Source organism: Nycticebus coucang, chromosome 6, assembly GCF_027406575.1.
Source record: "Nycticebus coucang isolate mNycCou1 chromosome 6, mNycCou1.pri, whole genome shotgun sequence".
NCBI classification, from domain to species: domain Eukaryota; kingdom Metazoa; phylum Chordata; class Mammalia; order Primates; family Lorisidae; genus Nycticebus; species Nycticebus coucang.
In genome coordinates, this window is record NC_069785.1 from 130,898,579 (window position 1) to 130,920,353 (window position 21,775).

Below are 21,775 nucleotides of genomic sequence, written 5' to 3' on the forward strand. Positions count from 1 at the left end.
ACTCAATCAAACCCATATTTTCTTCACCACTACTGAGTGATGATGAACGCTAACTTTTTTTTTTGCATATTTTGTCTGGGGCTGGGTTTGAACCCGCCACCTCTGGCATATGGGGCTGGTGCCCTACTCCTTTGAGCCACAGGCGCTGCCCATGAATGCTGACCTTTTACCCCATGGAGTCACTCCGGTCTCTGACTGCTCTCTCCACCTTGCCTATGGTGAGAGTTTAGGAAAGTTTCACTCCCAGACTTTCCCCCAACCTGTATGATACTTTTGAACATTTTTACTTCTTCCCATCTTACTACTCAGGCTTTGTGGGGAGAGTTTAGTATGTTTATTTGATTTATCTTGCAGTAAGTAGGTTTTTTTTCTATTTAAGAATCCTTATTTCTTAGGTTATACACTCTCAGATGCTCATTTTCAATATACGTGTTTGTATAAGTATTACTTACCACTGTCTCTTTTCCATCACCCTCTATTTGTTTTTGAGAGTAAAGTCCTTTCTTAAGTTCTTCTCCTAGAAGAAGAATTAAAACCATATATATAGTCTCTGGACCATGCATTTCTGAAGATAATCACTTCTGACACCTTGTGACAGCAATGTAGCACCTTTCAACCCTCTTTCAAGATGCTCAGGGGAGAGAAGTCTTAGCTCACTTGCTCAGCACTTCCCAGCTCCTGAGAGGATGGAGAGAATAGCACAGCCAGTGGCTTCCATTGTCTTCTCCTGGGGCTCAGATGTCTCTGCACACTAAGCCTTCTCCAGGAGCCACCGTGTTCCTCATCTGGCCCTGGGATTGTTCCCACACTTGTCCCTAAGTTAGTGTGTTTCAGAGGAAGAACAAATGGAGTGTTAGGTTAAATCCTGCAAGTGGTTGATGTTGCTTATGAGAGGACAGAGAAAGGATGGGCAGTGGCCAAGGGGAGAATGTTGGAGAAGGAAGTCATTATATCAAAAAAGCGCCTACCCCCATGTTTATAGCAGCAGGATTCACAATAGTAAAGACACGGAATCAGCCTAAGTGTCCATCAACAGAGGCTTGGGTGGAGAAAATGTGGTCTACACAGTGTATACAGACACTGGAGTACTATTCAGCCATAGTAAACAAAGGAATTTTGTGTCTTTTGCGGCAACAGGGATGGAACTGGAGGCCATTATCTTACAAGTCAGGAAGTCATACACCAGATGTTCTCACGGATAAGTGGGAGCTAAATAATGTGCATGCAGGGACGAGGAGGGTGGATCCGTAGTGCAGACGTGGATGGATGCAAGCGCGGGGGTGGGTGGGTGAAGAGAAATTACGTAATGAGTACAGTGGATATCATTCAGGTAGTGGATGCACCAACAGCCCAGACCTCATCACTACTCAATATATCCATGGAACAGAATCGCACTGCATGCCCCTAAATTTATATAAAACATAAAAAGAACAGCACCCAGGGGGCACGAGTATTTAAGGAGCAGGCAGAGAAAAGGGGCTTGAAGAAGAAAGTGGTAACTCACACATAAGAGAAGGGCCATATAAATACTGCCTGTATGTTTTTATGAACTAGGATAAAAATTGTGTTAGTTTTCTATTATTTTTACTTATCTTTTTAGACAGAGTCTCACTCTCTCGCCCTGAGTAGTGTGCCGTGGCCCACAGCAACCTCAAACTCCTGGGCTCTTGCGATTCTCTTGCCTCCGCCTCCTGAGTAGCTGGGATTACAGGTGCCTGCCACCACTCCCGGGGAATTTTTCTACTTTTAGAAAAGTATCTCACTCTTGCTCAGGCTCGTCTGGAACTCCTAAGCTCAAGTAAAACACCTGCCTTGCCCTCCCAGAGTGCTAGGGTTACAGGTGTGAGGCACCATGCGGTGACTCTGTGTCTCACTTGCCATATAAATGGGAAGCCATGTTTTCCCAGGGTCCCTTATTCTTATAGTTCTCAGAATCCCTGGAGCATTTACATGACCTCCAGAATTATTCCTGGATATCTTTCCTGCTTGCTGGTAAGAATGGGCGCTTAAGAGCCCGTGTTCTGCTCTGAGGCTGCGAGGCCGCTGGCCTTGTATCTCAGGGCGTTCCCTGTCCTGCTGGTGCAGTGTCAGGGAGGGTGCATTGAGCATGTGCCCATGTGGAAGGAGGCCGGTGGCAGAACTGTGCTCCACAGGCCAGAGAGAAGCACAGGCAGCCATACAAAGCCCCAGCCCCGTCTGCTTTGTGCTTGCTTTGTTTCTTGTCAGAATGCCCAACTCCTAAAATCTCAAAGGGCAGGGATCAGGGATTGTACATTTTCTTCCCCTCTGTCTCAATGTAACTTGCTGGATTTGGTTAGATGAACACAAGGGCTAACAGCCAGGTTCTACATGCAAAGGAGTGCATTAGGGAAAGAGGGAGAGGGGAGTGATGAATAGGGTCACACTGGTTCAGTTGGGGTTTCAAGAGGAAACAGATCACCAGAGGACCATTTATTTACAAGAGGACAATGTTTACACATTCTTTTTAGTAAAGCATCTCAAGAGTAGAAAAAAAAATCGAATGTACTCAATATTAATGTGAAGCCAATATATAAATAATTACATGCTCACACGAACGATAAAACACAAAAATAGTCTGGCAAGGGAGAGGGGTAAGGAAGGACAGGGAGGGTGATTGGAAGGAGGAGGGAAGGCATTTGGTAGGATCTCACCTAATGTGCACAATGTGAGGGTGTTCAGCATACCCCTTGGGCCAAGGACTCTTCTATAATTTGAACTTTACCTTGGAAGGGAGAACACAGTAACTTAAGCATTTGTACCTTCATATTCATTTGAAATAAAAACAAAATATAAAAAAAGTTTATAGATGTGACAGGGTAAGAAACCATGTAGGTAGGGTGGGAACCTAGGGCAACTAGTGGCTGGCCATCACCCTCCCAGGCCTGAATGAAGGAGGGAAGGGGCTCTGCAGGGCAGGTCAGCTGGAGAGGAGCAGGGCCGAGGGCTACGGCCAGCACCTGGTGACCACACAGGTACAGAAGCAAGGGAGCAGACAGCTTGGTTATTTTCCCCATCCCCCTCCAATCATCTGCCAACTAACAGCCAAGAGGCACAAGAGTCCATTGATGATAATTATCCCTACAGTGGAAGAGAGGAGGAAGGGATGGGAAAGGGCTATGGAGGAGCCATCAGAGATTCCAGCACGAATGTTCTCTGCCTACAGAATTGATGACTTAGATCTATGCTCAGCTAATGTGTTCCGTCACACCAAACAAGAACCAAAAAATGATGTTGGATGGGAAAATCCCATTTAGATTGAACTAAATCCAGGAGATCTCAGGATGTGGGATATTGCAAAGATGCCCTTGGTTCTTTACCCCTTCCTGCCATGCGGCTTTCTAGGGCCTTCCCTCTCTACTCTGGGCCTGATCAGTCTTGGCCATTTTTATGTTGACAGATGTTTAAAGCTATAATTGAAGTGAGTCTGTGCTTAAGAGCTTGCTCTCCTGAGCTTCTGCCATGGCCATGAGGACAGGCCATGGTTACCTGCTGGAAGAGTCCTAAGACATGGAGCAGAGCCATGCTGCTCTAACTGCTGCAGTTGGAACCAGCATATACAGACGGAAGTGCAGATGAACTGATCCCCAGAAATGTAGGTGAGCCCAGTGAAGGTCAGCAGAGACACCTGGCCGACACCCAGTGATTCCAGAGTCGGATTCCATGTTTCTAAGAGTTTGTGAGTAATAAAGTGTATGATTCCAAGAGTTTATGAGTAATAGACACTTGTTATGTGCCACTGTTGAGACAAGCAATAACTGATACTCAGGATAAACTGATGTTCTTAAACTCTCATAGGGTTGGAGACCTAAATGTAAAAATCGCATCCACACAAGTACTGGAAGCAAGCATGGCCGAATTCTTATATAATTTGGGGTATTGAAAAAAACTTTTTCACTATGACTCAACATCCAAATGCAATTAAAAAATTAATAAAGTTGACTACATAAAAAATGAGGGAATTTTTTTACATGACAAAATACCATATGCAAGGCTAAGAGTTAAAAATGAAAAACTGGGAGGAAATGTTCTAACTTCTGTATAGACAGATTATCAGTATACCTAATGCATGAGGAACTGTCAAGAAGCAAAGTAAAAGAACAAAATACTTAATGGAAATCTGGACGAAACATGCAGACTGTTCACAAAGTATAAATGGTTCCTGAGCAAATGAAACGATGCTCAACCTTCCTCATAATTACAGAAAGGCAAATTAAAATACACAGCGATATCCTTTCTCACCCATATGATTGGCAAAATTTTAAAAGCCTAATAAAATGCTGTTGCTGCAGCCTTGAGGAGCATGCTCACACAGTGCCAGCGGGTACAACCCTATGGGGTGAAATCTAGCAACACCTAACAAAACTGCAAATGTACTACGCATTGACTCCCCCTCTGTGAAAACGCCCTGAAGCTGCACCTCTAGTAACAACCTCCACAAATATCCACAGGGTTACTAACTAGGGCATTATTTGTAATAGCAAGACACTGGAAACGTCTAATTGCATGTTCACAAGAGACTGGTTCACCATGAATATAACACATCCAGGAAATGTAGTGCTATGCGCTGTAAAAACAATGAGAAATATTTTTACAAAATTATATGAAGTAATGTTCCAGATATACTTTTAAATAAAAGAAACCCAAGTGCAAAATAATGTGTCTATATACACTTAGTAAATGTATGGCTTCATACCAATTACTCTCAAACTTAGCGGCTACAAGCAATTCCAGTTGCTACGCATCAGGAATTTGGGAGCAGCCGAACTGGGGAGTTCAGATTTAGGGTCATTTGTGAAGTTTCAGCCAAGATGCTTGTTGACGTAGTCACATGGAGAAGGCTTTCCTGAGGCTGAAAGTTCTGCTTTCAGCTTGCCTGGCAAGTCGCTACTGGCTGCTGGTGGGAGGCCTCTCCACATGGACCTCACGGCAGGGCTGCTTAGAAGTCATCAAGTTTCCCTAAGATCAAGAAATCTGAAAAACCAAGCAGAAGCTGCCGTCACTTATGACCTAGCTTTGGGTTCATTCATATATCCATGTCTATAGTCAGCCCACTGTGTCCATGGGTTCTGTATCTATGGATTTAAAAAGAATAAAAAAGAATGGTTGTGTTTGTACTGAACATGCACAGATTGTTTTCTTTGTTCTTATTCCCCAAACAATATAGTATCACGACTATTTGCATAACATCATTATTGTATTATTATAAGAATCTAGGGATGACAAATTACAGGAGGATGTATGCGGGATACATGCCATTTTATAGAAAAGATTTCAGCAGTAGATTTTGGTATCTACAGGGAGTCCAACTCCTCAGAGATACTGAGGGCAACTTGGTATCTTTTAAATAACTTGGATTTGTCATAGAAATTTAATGTTGGTTTGACATTTGAAAACCAGTGAGCTTAATGCATTGGTTTTAAGAACAAAAGAAAAATCATATGATCATCTGTGCAGGATATATTCAGGTTCTTAATCACACCATACGCACAAAAACAACTCAAGATGGATCATATACCTAAGAGCTAAAATTATAAAGCCTTTAGAAGGAAATAGAAAACATGCTTCATGACCTTGGACTGAGGAAAGGGTTCCTAGATACGATGCCAAAAACATAATTCTGTTAGTGAAAAAAATATTTGTCTTCATCAAAATTAAAACCTTTTCACTTTCAAAAGATAACATGAAGAAAATGAAAAGACAGGCCACAGATTGGGAGAAAGTATTTGCAAATCATATATTGGATAAAGGCCTTGCATTCAGAATATATAAATAACTCTTAATACTCAATGAAGACAACCTAATATTTTTAAATGATTTGCATATTGCACCAACTAATGTATGTAGCTAATAAACATATAATCAGATTATCATCATTATAAGCTATCAGAAAAAGGCGAATTAATATAGATGATATCACACCAACAAGAATGGCCCTGGTGAAAAATGGAATGCAAATGCTGTGAGAGTACTTGAACCTGCTGCTGATGAGAATGTAAAATGCTACAGGAAAAAGTTTGGTATTTTTGAAGAAGTTAATTATATAACACCAAATAGTTAAAGATTTTACAAACTTCTAAAACATAGGGGAGAGAAGTGGAATATATCCCAGTTCATTTTATGAGTTCAACATTACCTTAATACCAAAACTGAACAAGGATATCAGAAGAAAAGAAAACTATTCATCAACACTTCTTATAGGAATAAAAGTCTTCAATAAAATACTAGCAAACTGATTTTAGTACATATTAAAAGGATTATACACTGTGACCAGTGGGATTATCCCAGGGGTTGGTTTAAATCTGAAAATCAAAAACTAATGTAACGTAGGCCATTAATAGAATAAAAACCCCAAACCACAGGATCACCTCAGTAAATGCAGAAAAAGCATTCAACAAAATCCAATGCTCTTTGATGAGTAGAGCACTCAAAAAACTAGGAATAAAAAGTGAACTTTCTCAACCTGATAAAAGGCATCCACAAAAAGATCTCATCAAACACTATATTTAATAAGGAAAGAACATGCTTTTCACCTAAAATCAGGAGCAAGAGAAGATATTTGCTTTCTTCACTTCTATTTAATAATGGATAGTCAGGACACTTAGGCAAGAAAAAGAAGTGAAAGACATTCAGGTTGGAAAGGAAGGAGGAAAATTTTCTGTTTGCTGATGACCTGGTTTTGTGTATAGAAAATTCCAAGGAACCCATTACAAAACCAGTACAATAAATGAGTTCAGCAAAGTTGCAGAAAATGAGATCATTATTCAAAAACCCACTATACTTCTATACACTAGCAATGAAAAAATCCAGAAGTGAAATTAGGGAAAGAATTCCATTTACAATGGCCCTAAAAAGAATGCATGCTTAAGAACAATAAACGAGGTCAAATGGAAGGTCTCCTTTTAGTTCTATACTTCTTTCCAAAGAGGCTGTATTAGTGTGCAATTTTGCCAACAGTGAAAAGTATTCTCTTTTCTCCACACCCTCACCAGCATCTACTACAGCTTTGAGATTTTGTGATGTGGGCTATTCTCACTGGCGTTTGGTGATATGTCAGGGTGGTTTTAATTTGCATTTCTCTGATGATGAGGGACAATGAGCATTTTTTTGTGTTTTAGACATTCTTCTGTCTTCTTCAGAGAAGGTTCTGTTCATATCTCTTGCCCACTTGCAAATGGGATTGTTTGTTCTTTTGTCTTGATGAATTTGAATTCCCTGTAGATTCTGGTTATCATTGTCAGATTTGTGACCGGCAAATATCTTTTCCCATTCTGAAAATTGTCTGTTTGCTTTAATTGTGTCCTTAGCTGTGTAGAAGCTTTTTTAGCTTAATTCCCATTGATTTATTTTTGTTGTTGCAATTACCAATGGAGTCTTCTTCATAAAAATCTTTCCCCAGGCCAATATCATCAAGAGTTTTGCCCACCCTTTCTTCCAGGATTGGTATCATTTCATGTTTTAGATTTAAATCTCTTGTCCATCCTGAGTCAATTTTTATAAGTGGTGAGAGATGCGGGTCCAATTTCCATCATTTGCATATAGTTATCCAGTTCTCCCAGCACCACTTATTGAATAGGAATTCTTTTCCCCAGTGTATGCTTTGGTTTGGTTTACCAAAGATCAGATGGTGATAAGAGGCTGGTTTCATCTCCAGGTATTCTATTCTGTTCCATATGCCTATGTTTTAATTTTTGTGCCAATACCATGCTGTTTTGATCATTGTGAACTTACAGTATAATTTGACGTCAGTGAAGTGATGTCTCCAGGTTTGTTTTTATTGCCAACAATTTCCTTGGCTGTACATGTTTTTTTTTTTTTTCTGTTTCTATACAAAATGAAGCCCTATTTTTTTTTCAGTTCTATAAAGTATGATGTTGGTATTTTAATGGGGATTGCATTAAGTCTGTAGATTGCTTTGGGTAGTATAGATATTTTAATGATGTTGATTATTCCCAGCTGAGAACGTGGTATGTTCATCCATTTGTTAGTAATTTCTATTTCTTTTCTCAGTGTTTCATAATTCTCTCTGTATAGATCCTTCACCTCCTTTGCTAGAATTATTCTGAGATATTTCATTTTCTTTGAAGCTACTGTGAAGGTTATTCTGTCCTTGATTTGCTTCTTAACTTGATTGTTAATGATATATACCAAGGCTGCTGATTTGTGGACATTGACTTTATACCCCACAAAGTTATTGTATTTCTTGATCACTTCTGGGAGTCTTTTGGTTGAGTCTCTGGGATTTTCTAAGTATAATATCACAATATCAGTAAAGAATAAGAGTTTGACCTCCTCTGCCCCCATCTGAATGCCCTTAATATCCTTCTCTTTCCTGATTGTATTGGCTAGATCTTCTAGCACTATGTTGAACAGTAGTGGTGATAGTGAATGTCCTTTTCTTCTAGTTTCAGTTTTAAGTGGAAATGCTTTCAATCCCATTACTAAGTATCTAACCAGAAGGAAAAAAAAAATCATTTTACCATAAGGACATATGCACCAGAATGTTTATCACAGCGCAACTCACAATCACCAAGATATGGAATCAACTCAAGTGCCCATCTATACATGAATGGATGAATAAACTCTGGTGTATGTATACTATGGAACACTATTCAGCTATAGAAAAGGTGGAGACTTTACATCTTTTGTATTGACCTGGATAGAGTTGGAGAACATTCTACTTAGTAAAGTATCACAAGAATGGAAAAGCAAGGATCCAATGTATTCAATACTAACACACCAGTAGACAAACGAATACATGCCCACACAAGAGAAAAAACTCAATTCAAGTTGGCGGAAGGTGGAAAAATGAGGAGGATTGGGGAGAGGTGAGAAGGGAGGAGGGAGGAGGATTGAGCTCCCACCTAATGGGCACAAAGTAAGGGTATATGGTACACCTCCTGGGAGAGGGGTGCGGCTACAACAGGGACTTTACCCAACAAATGTAAACAATGTAACCTCATATTAACCTGAAATTAAAAAAAACAAACAAACAACACCCCCAAACCAAAATATTCAGTGAAGGAGGCCAGAGAGAAAAGAGTACAGGGTGGCTGTTCAGAAAGCATCTAGCCATTTTAATACTATTTATTTTCCCACATTCCATGGCTAGATTCTTTCAGGACAACCCTCATATTTTTCTAGGAAAAACTTCTCTGTGATGACAGAGGTAAAAAATGCTGGTTAGAGTATTCACGGGAGATCTGTTGAGGTATTAAAGATGTTATACATCTTTATCTGGGAGGTAGTTAAACAGGTGTGTGTATATGTGTAAAAATTTTTCTGAGCTATGCATATATTTGTACATTTTACTTGTATGCATTTCATAATATAGTAATACAGAACCAAGACTAGAATTTATGTTTTGTCTTTGTTTTGACAACATAAACACAGGGTACATAACCTAAAACTAATGAAAACGTTACTTCTTACGTGGGTTAGAACAGGGTTGAAGGGATGGAGGAGATGGAACTTTCCTGAATACATCTTTTCATAAAGTTTTGATTTTCTTTGTTTGTGAAGATGGGCTCTCTCTCTGTTGCCCAGGCTGGTTTTGAATTCAAAAATAAAATTATGTCAATAAGGTCAAAAGCAATTTTTAGAGGATAGTAGCAGAAACGGAGATGTTGGCAAGTAATTTCACTGGCTGTTTTACAATTTCCAGTCTCTCTTGGAGATAGATTGGGGCCATGTGACTAGTACTGGCCCCAAACCTGTAAGTAGGAGCCTCTAGCCTGAAGCACAGGAGGGCTGATGACGCCTCTCTGGGTTCTAACTTCCCCTGCTTGGGCAATCACTGAGGTCATGTGCTGAGAATGGTTGAGCCCTGGGATGGATGCTTCCTGGATCTTTGAGTCTCTGTATGAAGCACAACTACTCTGAAGAGTGACTCTGAGAGTGAGAAATCAACCTTTTTGATTTGGAGGTTGGTTCATTGCCTTGACCCTCAGCAGAGCCTGGCCCCCACCTATTCTGACGAACACGGGGAAGATACAAAATTGAGGTGGTTTGCTGAGAGTGAGGAGGCGTAGAGGCTATATTAGGGGAATTGGAAGAGTAATAAAGGTTTTCTCTATCCTGAGAAGAAAGAGAATGGGAAAATGGAGACAGAAGAAAACTAGAGACACTATTATTTCCCTTTCATTTTAAGACAAAGAAACTTGGACCAGAGAGACAAATGATTAGGTCAAAGGCAAATAAGTTAGTGGTAGAGACATGATCAGAACCCTGGCTTCTGAGACTTTGAAAATAGTCTCAGGGCTGAGTCGTAACTACTTTTGAGAGCAGATGTTCAGGGTCCTTTAGGATCTTGAGAACTTCAGTGTCCCGGTAGAGGTTCTTGATGGATACAGTGGCTATTAATTTTTGTCCCCAACTCTGAAGTCACAACACGATCCCTGTCCCATTTTCACATGATTGTCCTTCCAACAAGGCAGCTCTCCATGGGAGAATTGAAATGGAATCATCAGGAAACATCCTTTCAACAAATGGTGCTTTCACTTTTGACTCTGTTACCTCTTACTGTTTGGATTATGTTTTAATGATGTGAATCACTTGTGTAGACAAAGTAGATGAAAAATGAAAAGTTGTCCTTATTGAGAATTGTGCGCCCTCTTTTGATATTTTCTTGTGGGCAACAAGCTCTTTCCCCCTAATATATGAAGATAAGAATAGGAAATACCTGTGGTGTGGGTTTGAATAAATGTCTAGAGGGCCCCAGGTCATTTTGTCACAAATTTGCTTGTTTGATTTGTGAAGTTTCTTTGGCTTCAGCATTGCTCAGGACTGGGTGACCAGCCACCAACCCTGCACTCCACCTCCCCACGCTGAGGCTCTCTGTGGTTTCAGTAACTTCCCTTTTGTGCCCTACTTGGGCCCTACCTCCCATCCTCTCATCAGTCCATTTCTGAGCTATGACTGTCACTAAGGACCAACCCTCCTGACCTCCCTTCCTATCTCTTCTCTGACCCTGGGAGATCATTGTCACATCACCAGTGCTCGGCCAATCAGGTGCCTACCTCCCTTCAAAGACCTCCCTGTCCCACAGGAGTTCTTGGGCAGCCTCAATGGAAGGAGGGAGCCAAGAAGGAGGTCTGACAGAAGTCCAGAGATGATAATTACAGCGTGGATTGTGTACATTCTTGCCCGGAAAGGTGTGGGGCTCCCCTTCCCACCAATAACCAGTTCGGTAAGCAGAACTGGCAGCCACCTGGAAGTGTTTCTTTCTTTCTTTCTTTCTTTTTTTTTTCACATCAAACAACTTTATTGGACAGACCTCTGGTAGTGTATTCTATTTTTTCAAAAGAGTTTGGATCCAGTGGTTTTCTTGTAGCAGAAGTGCTGTGGGTGAGGGAGTGGCATCCAAAAGATCAAAAATCACTTTATAACAAAGATATTTGCACCAGATTGTTCATTGCAACTCAATTCATAATAGGCAAGTCATGGAAGAAGCTCACGTGCCCATCGACCCAGAAGTGTCTTATCAGTTCTCTCCCCTCGGTGCTCCTGCTGCACTCAGAGAGGACTTACAAGAACGTGACTTTGAACCAGAGTCAGGGGTGGGTGGGGACTGGGTTTCTGGGTTTTCTGGGGTAATCAGCTTCCACTTTGTTCCAGGACATTGATGTTGTGGAGAGTGAGGCGGTAGCTGTAGTACAGCATTGGTTGAAAAAAGTGAGTGCAATTCCTCTGTGACTCAGGGCATCCAAAGTTCTAGAGAGCTGGTCTCAGTGGGTGTGGGGATCTGGGCTCCCTTCTACATAGAACTCAAGTTCATGGCTACATACCCTGCCTGGAGTTGAGTCTCATCCACCCAAATGTCTTGGGGTGAAGACATGTTGAGTCTCATCCACCCAAATGTCTTGGGGAAGAAATGTGTTAGTGTCATCACTAACCCTGGTCTGCTTCTCAGGTACCCTGGATTAAGGAGGAGTGTCACTTTTAGTTCAAGGACATCTCACACCATGGGGCAGGGCCAGGGACTTGGGGAGGTCCCTGGGACTTCACTGGAAGTTGCCATAGAGGGCTTGTGGCAGGAGAGATAGGGAGGGTATGTGTGTGAATATGAGGCATTGTGATGGAGAGGGAGAACAGAGGAAGGAAGGAGAGAACAGGGACTCAGGATGAGTTACAGTGACACTGTCAGAGGGCAACTACTCACCTTTCAGACAGAAGAAGAGGCCTCCCGGGGCATAAAGGAGAAGATGTCCACCAACTATTCCACTCAGGGCATAAAGGAGAAGACATCCATGAGCTTCCCTCCCACTCATGGCCAAGACATACACGTAACCAGAGATATGGTAACCTGGGAGGAGGGTGGGGGGAGGGGGTGAGGAAGGAGGACCTACTTCAGGGTTCTGGGCAAGAGCATCTAGCTTGGTGCTGGCCCAGCTAGGAGGTCCATACTGGGCAGCCACCATCTGGCACCCTCCTGGATTTCCTAGATGAAGCACCAGCTCTCAAAGGCTGATTTGTCAGCAAATCAGAGTCAAGATGTGCTGGAGGAGAGAACAAGAATCCAGTTCATAAGATGGAGGTAAGTCATCCCATGTGCTTTGAGTGGAGGCACCAGCCCTTCTCTCCAGGATTCGGGCCGACAGGAACCCACAGATACACTTCCCTAGAGCTATTCTCTCCTTTGGAGGAGAAATTCCTCAGTCTTCCCTTGGGGTCTGAAGGGCATATTCTTGCTATCTTGAAAGCCCAGCTCATTTCTACATTTTGAAATGACTGGAGGGTTGGAAAACCCAGGCTTGCTCTCTCCGTCTTAAATGCTTCTGAATACATTTCAGACTTCTGTTATTTTTGCACTTTAGTTGTTCAGAAGTGGCTGTGCTTTAAAGAGCTAAAAGAAAAATAAGCTCTTAAAATGCAAAAGCCAAAGCCCGCCTTTGCAACTGAGGTACAGGGAGGTTTCCCCGTGCCTGAGGCTAGAGAGTTCTGTGCTTCACACTGGCCCTGTGGTCCCATAGCCTCTCCAGGCTGCAGGCTCAGGTGAGGAGCTGGGTTGGAACCACCTCCCTTTGGGTGCAGGCTTCCCAATGACCTTTCCAGTGCCTGTGCTTAGGGGGCCTCTGGACCAGTCTAACCCAACCAGGCTTTGCTCTCTTCTGGGAAGGATGTTGTATTTTTCAAGAAATGTACTTTTGCTTCCCTATAGATACTGGGTGAACCTGTTTCTACCCCTTCTCATGGCGTCTGCATTTTAGGGTTATCTAAATGCACAAAAATTATATAACAGGAAGGACTAATGGTGGAATTTGAGAGCTCCTCTGGGAAAATTATTTTTTACATGGCAAACCTTCTGAGGATCCTAAGTCATCAATGCCAGTGATTGCAATCCAGGCTTTCTGTGCCTAACATGTTTGCACTGTGGAGTTCTAAAGCTGCATCCCTGGTTCAGATAAGGCACACACCATTTTCCAATACTTTAAAAATCCCGGCTGTACAGCATAACTGGGTTTAAGCTTTTGAGGCAGGCTACAGTTATTAGTCCATTATCTACATTTAATTTTTCACTCTGGGATTGTTTATGGAATGTTTCTTCTTTTTTCTTTTGGAGACAGAGTCTCACTATTTTGGTCTCGGTAGAGTGCTGTAGCGTCACTGCTCACAGCAACCTCAAACTCTTGGGCTTAAGCGATTCTCTTGTCTCAGCATCCCAAGTAGCAGGGACTACAGGTGCCCACCATGATGCCTGGCTATTTTTTTTTTTGCTGTTGTTGTTGTTATTGTTGTTTAGTTTGCCTGGGCTGGGTTCGAACCCACCAGCCCTGGTACATGTGACCAGAGCCCTAACCACTGAGCTAAAGGTACTGAGCCTGTTTATGGAGACTTTTTAACCCCCAGGCTCTGCCTGTTTTCCCCATAATCCACTAGCTCTGGCATCACCTCTTAGTTTCTTTAAGGGTAGAGTCAGGGAGACTATATACCCTTTATGAGCACCAGTGAAGTTTCATTTGTTTGATGGGTCATGTGCTGGTCACCTGGCGTTTGCTAGGCCCTCTGGAAGAAAGAAAAAATGTGACATAGCCCCCAATTTCACAGGGTTAAACGTTACTGAGGTGAGCCAGGTGTGTGGAGGGTGAAGAAAATGTTAAGGGAAGCTCTGAGGAGTAGCTCTGAGGACACAGTGTGGGGCAGCTAGGTCACAGAGGTGCTGGGCTCACTGCCTGGGTACGTGAAAGGTTTCTAGCAGGGCCGTTTGCTTGGACTGGTTCTTGAATGGAACACGGACTGGACAAACAGGAGCCAGGGTAGGGAGAGGTGACTTCGGAGAGTGGATCCCACGTGGCCTCTGCACTGGGCCCCTTCTCTGAGGCCCCTTTTCCCTCCTGTGCCCCGGCAACCTCTGCCTCTGCTGGAGTCCCTGCATTTTATATCTCCCCCTCAGGCCACCTTATTTTTATTTCACCTCTCAGGTTCCTCTTTGCCCAAGTGGTGGTCATGAGCACAGCTCACCTCAGTGGGCTCTGGTTCCCTGGTGGCAGTATCAGCACTGTTGTCACTTTTGAAGGTCCTAAGCACTGACAATGGGGCACGATCCAAAGAGGGCTGTTCCAGCTGACACAGAGCTGGGATGTCAGTGGACAGAGGGAGGGCTTGTGAGGGGTGGGTGGGAAAGGACAGGACGGTGACCAGAGGGAGGGAAGCAAAGCCAGTGTGAACCAGAACAAAGACAGCAGCCATGAGGCACCCCCAGCTTCCCTGTGACAGAGGTTCTAGAAATATCTCTAAACCATAGTGAATGTGGCATGGGGCGGATCACAGAGAGAAGTGAAGTTGGGGAGGAATTCGGAAGGGGTGAATACCACGTCTTTTGAGACCAGTGACATGCTAACTTTAGGGAAGGTGCTCCACCTCTGTGTCCCCAGCTCCCTGCAGGGCCCTTTGCTATCTGCTCAGCATTACTGGGCCACTCAGGCCTACTCCTGACTCCGTGAAGGAGAAGGTCCAGCTTAAAAGTTCACTGGGACAGGGCTAGAGCTGTTGTTCACGTGACCCCAGCTTGAGCGGTTTCACGATGCTTAGTAAGGAAGGTTTGAATGGCGTTTTGCAGCCACACGCGTATCTTCCAAGTGCCAAGTGAGGTGACGGAAAACATGATGCGAGACCGGATAGAGCAGGTGAGACGCAGGTAAGTGTTGGAGAGCAGCTGGTGTCCCCCTTGCTGGCGGCAGGTGGGTGGGGGCACTCCAACCTCAGGAGCAGGGACAGACAGTCCTGGGGCTGCTGGCCCATCTTCTGTGCTTCTTGTGGTAGGGCTTTGTCAGCCTCCATGTGCCTGCTGGGACACAGGGACAGGAGTGCTCTGGGCTGAGGGCCTGTTTGTGGGGCTCCGCTGGCTCCTGGCCTGTCCTGCAGCCTGGCTGTGTGGTCTGTCACTGGGCAGCCCCTTCCCCTGGCTCCTCCTCTTATCCCTTGTAGTATATCCCACGTTGCAAATGAATCATGTCAGGACACCAGCATGACACTTTCAGACTGCTAAGAACAACAGGTGAGGAGCTGGGCGGGGCAGACAGTCATCCCAGGGAGTGGGAGGCGCTTGGCTGGGGAACTTGCTCACAGCCTTCACCTTTCCCTCTCTGGGAGGGGCCTGCACGTGGGGCCAATGTGGTGGGAGGAGCGGGCAGCTTCTTGGACTCCTGCAATGCCTCTTTAGCTTTTAGAAGAACTGGAAAGCAGGCTTCAGATAGGCCTCTCTGACTCTTGTCCCTGCCGTGTCAGAGAGCATTGCTTCTCCATTGTTCTTGGGCCCAGGGTCTTGTGCAGAGCAGGCCGTGGTGGGGTCAACAGTTCCCAGGCTTTGTTGCTGGTCTATAAACCTCACCCAGACTTGCAAGTCAGAGGCAGGAGTGATGCCACATAGGTTCTGGGTTTGTACTGGCTGGAGAGGTGACTTTGGATCCCATGGCCTCTTTGCTTGGGCTGGGCTTGGGCTGGGTCACATGGTCACTGTTTGTGGTCCCAGGAGGCAGAAAGCCCATGGCAGGGCAAAGCCGCTCCATTTGCCCACCATTAGGTAGCCACTGCACCCCTGACAGCATAAATGGCTGCACAGTCCAGATGGGAAGCTAAAGATATGATTTAGACACAGTGTCCTCAGAGTGTTTACAGGAAGGCCACATGGTTGTAATGCTGGCATTTATTGAGCACTTACTGTATGCTGGCTTCTATATAAGGTACTTTGTCAAGGTTTCTCATGTGAACCAAAAATAATCCAATGAGGAAGGTATCATTTGAGCTCATTGCACAGAAGGCAGAGATGAGCCAAGTCCATGAGCAGACCCTGAGCTCCAATCTTGTTCCACCCTGGGCAGGTTACTTAACGGCTCTGTGCCTCCATTTCCTCCCCTATAACGGAGCATCTGTGTTGGAAGGTTGTTTTGGGGGTGATGATGTCTAGCTCCTGGAAATGCCACATCAACTGCGTGCTACTATTACTAGAGATGAGGAATCAGAGTTTCTGGAAGGGCAAGTAGTTCCCAGGGGCTTCTGAGCTGGAAGAAACAGGCCCAGGCTGAGTCCCGGCTGCCTGACACACCACTGCCTTTGTGTTCCATGGGATTTTCTGTTCTCTAGACAGAAAGCTGTGCGTTTGTGGAACAGCAGGGTTGAGGGGCATCACCGGCTCCGCCCTTTGGCCAACCACAGCTCCATGATGTGTCCCCTGGGCACTTCTCCACCTCTTAGGTTGAAGTCCTTCAGGGCCAAGGAGCAGCCTGTGTCAGCAGAATGTCCATCTCCTGCTTGACCTGAAGAATGACCAGACCTGGGCAGAGACAGTCCAGCGGGTGAGCCCTTGACAGTGGCAACACTGGAATCTTCTTGCTGAAGTAATAAAGAGATGTGCTATTTAACAACTCGCCTGATATTGGTGTGGGTGCTTTGCTGGGCCAGCCTCCACTTATTCATTTGCAGATACTGGGCATCTTGCGCACCGGCTCTGGGGAGCACGGCTTATAGTCCTGTGGGGAAGACAGCAGCTGTTCTAGTATGACCAAGCCCCTGCAGAAGCTTCTGGAACATTAGAAGGAGTGCAGGCATGGGCCAGGGCAGGGTGGGCTTCCTGAGGGAAGTGTGGCTGGTTTCAAGTATTTATTTTATCTTTACTTATTCCTTCTTTAACACTCTTTCCTTCCTTCCTTCCTTCCTTCCTTCCTTCCTTCCTTCCTTCCTTCCTTCCTTCCTTCCTTCCTTCCCTCCCTCCCTCCCTCCCTCCCTCCCTCCCTCCCTCTTTCCTTCTCTTTCTTTCTTTCTTTTCTCTCTTTCCCCTTTTTGGCTGGGGCTGGGTTTGAACTTGCCACCTCCGGTATATGGGGCCAGCGCCCTACTCTTTTGAGCCACAGATGCCGCCCAACACTCTTTTCTTTATGTAGCTCTGGTTTTCTGACTGATAACCTCTTCCCTTCTCTTTGAAGAACCTCTTTTAACATTTTTTTTTTTTTGTAAAGCAAATATACTAGTGAAAATTTCCCTCATTTCCTCAATTTTTGATTGTCTGAGAAAGTCATATTTTTCCTTTACTTTTGGAGAATAATTTTTCAGGATATAGATTCTAGGTTGGCATGTTTTTCCTTTCAATACTCAAATATTTCACTGTGTTTTCATCTTGCTTGCATGATTCTCTGAGGAGAAGTTGGATGCAATTTTTATTATCCAAGGTTACTTGCTCCTCTATAGGTAACATGTTTTTTCCTTTCTCTGAGTTCTTTTAAGATATTTTATTTGTCTTTGATTTTCTGCAGTTTGAATATGATCAGATTAGGTGTAGATTTTTTTTTTTTTTTTAACCCTCATTTATCTTGCTTGCTGTTCTCTGAGATTCCTAGGTCTGTTGTTTGGTGCCTGTCATTAATTTAGGAAAATACTCAGTTATTATTACTTCAAATCCTTTTATGTTTCTTTCTCTTTTTATTCTTTTTCTAGTATTACCATTACACCTTTTGTAACTGTCCCACAGTTTTTGGAAAATCTGTTTCACTTTTTATTTTTTTCCCTCTTTGCTTTTCAGTTTGGGTACTTTATTGACATTTCTTGAAGCCCCTTGAGTCTTTCCTCAGCCTTGTCCAATCTACTGATGGTCCCTTTGAAGATATTCTTTTTGTATAGTATTTAAAAAACATATTTGGCATTTTCTTTGTATTTTTTCTAAGAGTTTCCACCTCTCTGCTTACATTACCTGTTTTTGTATGTTTTTCACTTTCTACATTACAGCCTTAGCATATTTATTATAATTGTTTTAAATTTCTAGCCATATTTGAGTGTGGTTTTCATGCTTGCCTTTTCTCTTCAAACCGTATTTTTTGCCTTATAACAAACCTTGTGATTTTGTATTGAAAGCCAGAAATGATGTACAGATAAAGGTAAATACGTTTTTAGTGTGAGGCTAGGAGTAAGACTGTTCACTATTTGCTGTAGCTGTGTCAGAGATAAGATTTGCTCTAATATTCTTGTTTTCATCTTCCCTGTTGTCTTCAGGTTTCCCTAGGGACTCCTTCTTAAACAGAGCATGAGGTATACAGTTATTTCAGTGCAATTCCCTGTTGTTATATAGGAGGAGAAGTGTTCTATAGTTGGAAGATTCAGTCTCAGTACTTAGGGAACCTGTGCCCTTGGGCTGTGACCTCAGCTTCTCAGCTTCTCAGCCCTCACCCCTCACTCTAACTTTAGAAAAGGTAAGAAGAAGAAATATAGCAAGGCTAGTGGACAGGGGCTGCAGCTGGATATTTCTCTCCTCCCAGACTGCTTTGGCTCTGGCGAAATCTTGAGGGCAGGCTTTCGTTAAGGAGAAGAAGAATGCTCTGGACCTATCTAAAAATGGCTATTTTCCACTTCTCCCTTGGGAAGCAGGAAAGGATTTTTCTTCAGCCTTCACTGTGAAACCTAGCAGAGCTCCTGGAATTAAAATTCCTGAAAGTGTGGGAACACACCCCCTCCATGACTAGGCCCTCTTGAATCTTAAACCATCAAGTTTGTCCACATTTAGTTTATGGTAATTTGTGAGTTATAATTCAGGTTTTCCTGATCAGCACTGGTTCCTCTGGAAGTTTATACACCTGCTCTTCCGCTCTGGGAAGTTGTGATTCTCTGTATCCACCCTCTGTCTCTCCAATTTTAAGGACAGTGGTTTGCCTTGTGAGTTCAGTTCTCTAACAGATACAAGAGGAGTCATGAATATCTAGTTTATTCAGCTTTTTATTCTTGTGAGGATGGGAGTGATGACTTCCAGGCTTTTTACACATCAGACTAAACACAGGAACTCTCATTCAAGTATTTACTGTTTATGAGAATAACAGCTAATGTTTACTGAGCACGTACTATGTTCCTGGTCTTATCTAAGGACTTTAAATGTGTTCGAGTGTTTACTCCAAGCAGCCTTTGATATAGATATTATTATCATAGAGGTGACAACACAAGACCAAGAAAGTTAATAACTTGACCAAAATCACTTTGGTGATTGCAGAGTGTTAGAATCCCAGCCTGTCTTTCTGACCTTAAAGCCTCCCTTTTCAGCCACTTTGTTATATCATGTGAGGGCTTGGGATGGGCTCCATGAATGTGGTAGTAAATAGAACCCACCCTGTCCTTGACCTAGTGGAACTTTCATTTTGACTGGGGAAGTGAATTTTAAATAAACCGAGTCACAATTTTCCTAACTACTACAAAGGAGAACCACTACGTATCATGGAAATTTTACCTGATTATCTTACCTGAAATGTCAGGTAAAATTTCTTTTTTCAGTTTTAAATCATCTCTCCACCCCCCATCTTGCAAAAGAGGAACAGGAAGCTCAGAGAGGTTAAGCAGCTTTCCTGATGTATCACAGCTATTAAATGGCATGGTTAGGATTTGAATCCAGATGGTCCCATGCCACAGCTAGTGCCCTTCACTACTGCCCTGCACAGCTGAGCTGGGGTGAAGCAGCATTTTGGTTGGTGTTATCTGTGGTCTGGCTAGATACCTTATAGGGAAGGGAGGTGGTGGGCTGAGGTAGGACAGGCCACCTGGGATTTCCCTCTCCTCACCCTTTGCTCCTCCATGCTTCCCTTCACCTGCTTGCTCCAGTGGGAGTGGCTGAGGGAGGACAGGGTGAGAAGGAGACACCCAGGCAAAGGGGCCAGAGAGCAGCTCTGGGCAGTGGCAAGAGGGCTCTGAGTGTGGGGAGAAGCCTGGCCTCACAGAGGAAGGCTACTCTGGCTGGGTGGGGGAGCAGGAGGGTGTCAGGGCCAGCCATATGGGGTGTGGAGATCCCTAGCTCATCCCAGCAGGGACAGAGACAGGATATACGGAAATATTTGAACATAAAGTCCTTTTACCTGTGGAGTGAGACGGTGGCAAAGGGTGACCACAGGGAGCCCAGCAGGGGTCCCCTGGACATTTGTGCATGGGTCTGAGACAGGACTGATGACCTGGCCAGATATGGCATATGAAGAATGGAGGGGAAGTGAGGTCCTGGGGGTAAAGTTGGGGGATGGAGTCATCACCTAAGGCAGGCAGGCCCAGACGAGCTCAGTTTGGGGTTGGGCTGGCAGGTGTGGGTTGAGGTGGGACATGGAGAATGTTCCGGTGAAGAAGTGACACACACATAAGAGCTACTGGCTGGGAAACTGTCCGGCCTGTTTGGAGGGGCAGGCGGTAGGCGGGCTGGAGCTTGCAGGCTGAGGGAGGGACAGAGGAGAAGTGAGCAGGTTTTTCTCAGAGTCCCGAAGGTGACTGCACCATCGCAGCCCCTCACTCAGGGTTCTTTGGAAGCTAGAGCACAGGCTGCTCTGGGCACACCCTCCAGAGAATCCAGGGTCTGCAGGAGGCTGGCCAAGGGAGGAGGCTCTCTCCACAATGGCCCACTGACAGGCTGTTTTGCTGGAAACCACCAGATGGTGCCATTTGCATGTGAAAACAGATTTCCTGAAGGTGACCTGGTCTTTACTTTGAGTCAGCTTCTGCGTGCAGGGCTGGGTATAGATTTTAGCACCATGTGGGGAGCCTCAACAGATGAAATGCTTTTGAGTATCATCATTATAAAAACAGTTCACATATACATGCATGAACGACACAGGGGCTATTCCTTCAGGGAACACAAATTGAGCACTTTTGCCCAGCACCAGGGCAGTGCTAGGAGTGTGGGGACACAGGTGAGTAGCCTGGTACATGCTTGAGGAGCTGAGTGGTGGAGGGGCTGACATGCAGGCAAATAAGGAAATAGAGTGTGAAAATAAACCAAAAGAGGGAGTATACATGGTAGAGGAAAGGAGGGAGTGATTTTCTCTGATTAAAAGAAAAAGTATCAGCAGATTCTTAAAGGAAGAGATGTTTAAGGAGAGTCTCAGAGGATTTGCTAGGTTCTGGCAAGGGAGGAGTGGTCTTCCAGGCAAAAGGAGCGCCATGGGGAGGCATGAAGGATGGTTAGGGAATTTTGCCTGCGTACCTGACTGACTGGGATTCTGGGAATGGTGGGTGGGGTGAGGTGGCGGGGGGGGGCGGGTATGGCAGGAGAGGCTGAGAGGTGAACCGGTGCACACATGTAGGTGGGTGCCCAATAACCCCATGAGATCTGGCAGGGATCCAGAGGAAAGGAGGATGGAAGAGGACCCTATGGGCCAGGCAAGGCTTTCCAAAGGATGGAAGATGTGCCCAAGGAAAGTGGGGGAGCACTTTCTGAGACAGCACTGTCTGAGACAGATGCTGAGGGGCCCTGAGCTTCCTCCCTCACATTCACATCTGGAGTTTTGGGAGAGAGGGATCTACATTAGTATTA

General features: G+C 44.3%; 1 protein-coding gene across 1 annotated transcript; it reads left to right on the plus strand.

Moving 5' to 3' along the window:
• Nucleotides 1-11,128: 11,128 nt before the first annotated feature.
• SPATA19 (spermatogenesis associated 19) lies at nucleotides 11,129-16,771 on the plus strand. The gene is made up of 6 exons (XM_053595638.1): nucleotides 11,129-11,206; nucleotides 11,635-11,691; nucleotides 12,186-12,317; nucleotides 12,462-12,553; nucleotides 15,077-15,154; nucleotides 16,600-16,771. The coding sequence occupies exons 1-6, from the start codon at nucleotides 11,129-11,131 to the stop codon at nucleotides 16,769-16,771; spliced, it is 609 nt and encodes a 202-aa protein (XP_053451613.1).
• Nucleotides 16,772-21,775: the final 5,004 nt, after the last annotated feature.

Bases quoted from the DNA above. Each gene is read 5' to 3' on its own strand.
- SPATA19 (XM_053595638.1), top strand. From the start codon at position 11,129: ATGATAATTACAGCGTGGATTGTGTACATTCTTGCCCGGAAAGGTGTG. The intron at 12,318-12,461 runs GTAACCTGGGAG...TGGATTTCCTAG, and splicing joins TACACGTAACCAGAGATATG to ATGAAGCACCAGCTCTCAAA. The intron at 12,554-15,076 runs GTAAGTCATCCC...GGCGTTTTGCAG, and splicing joins ATCCAGTTCATAAGATGGAG to CCACACGCGTATCTTCCAAG.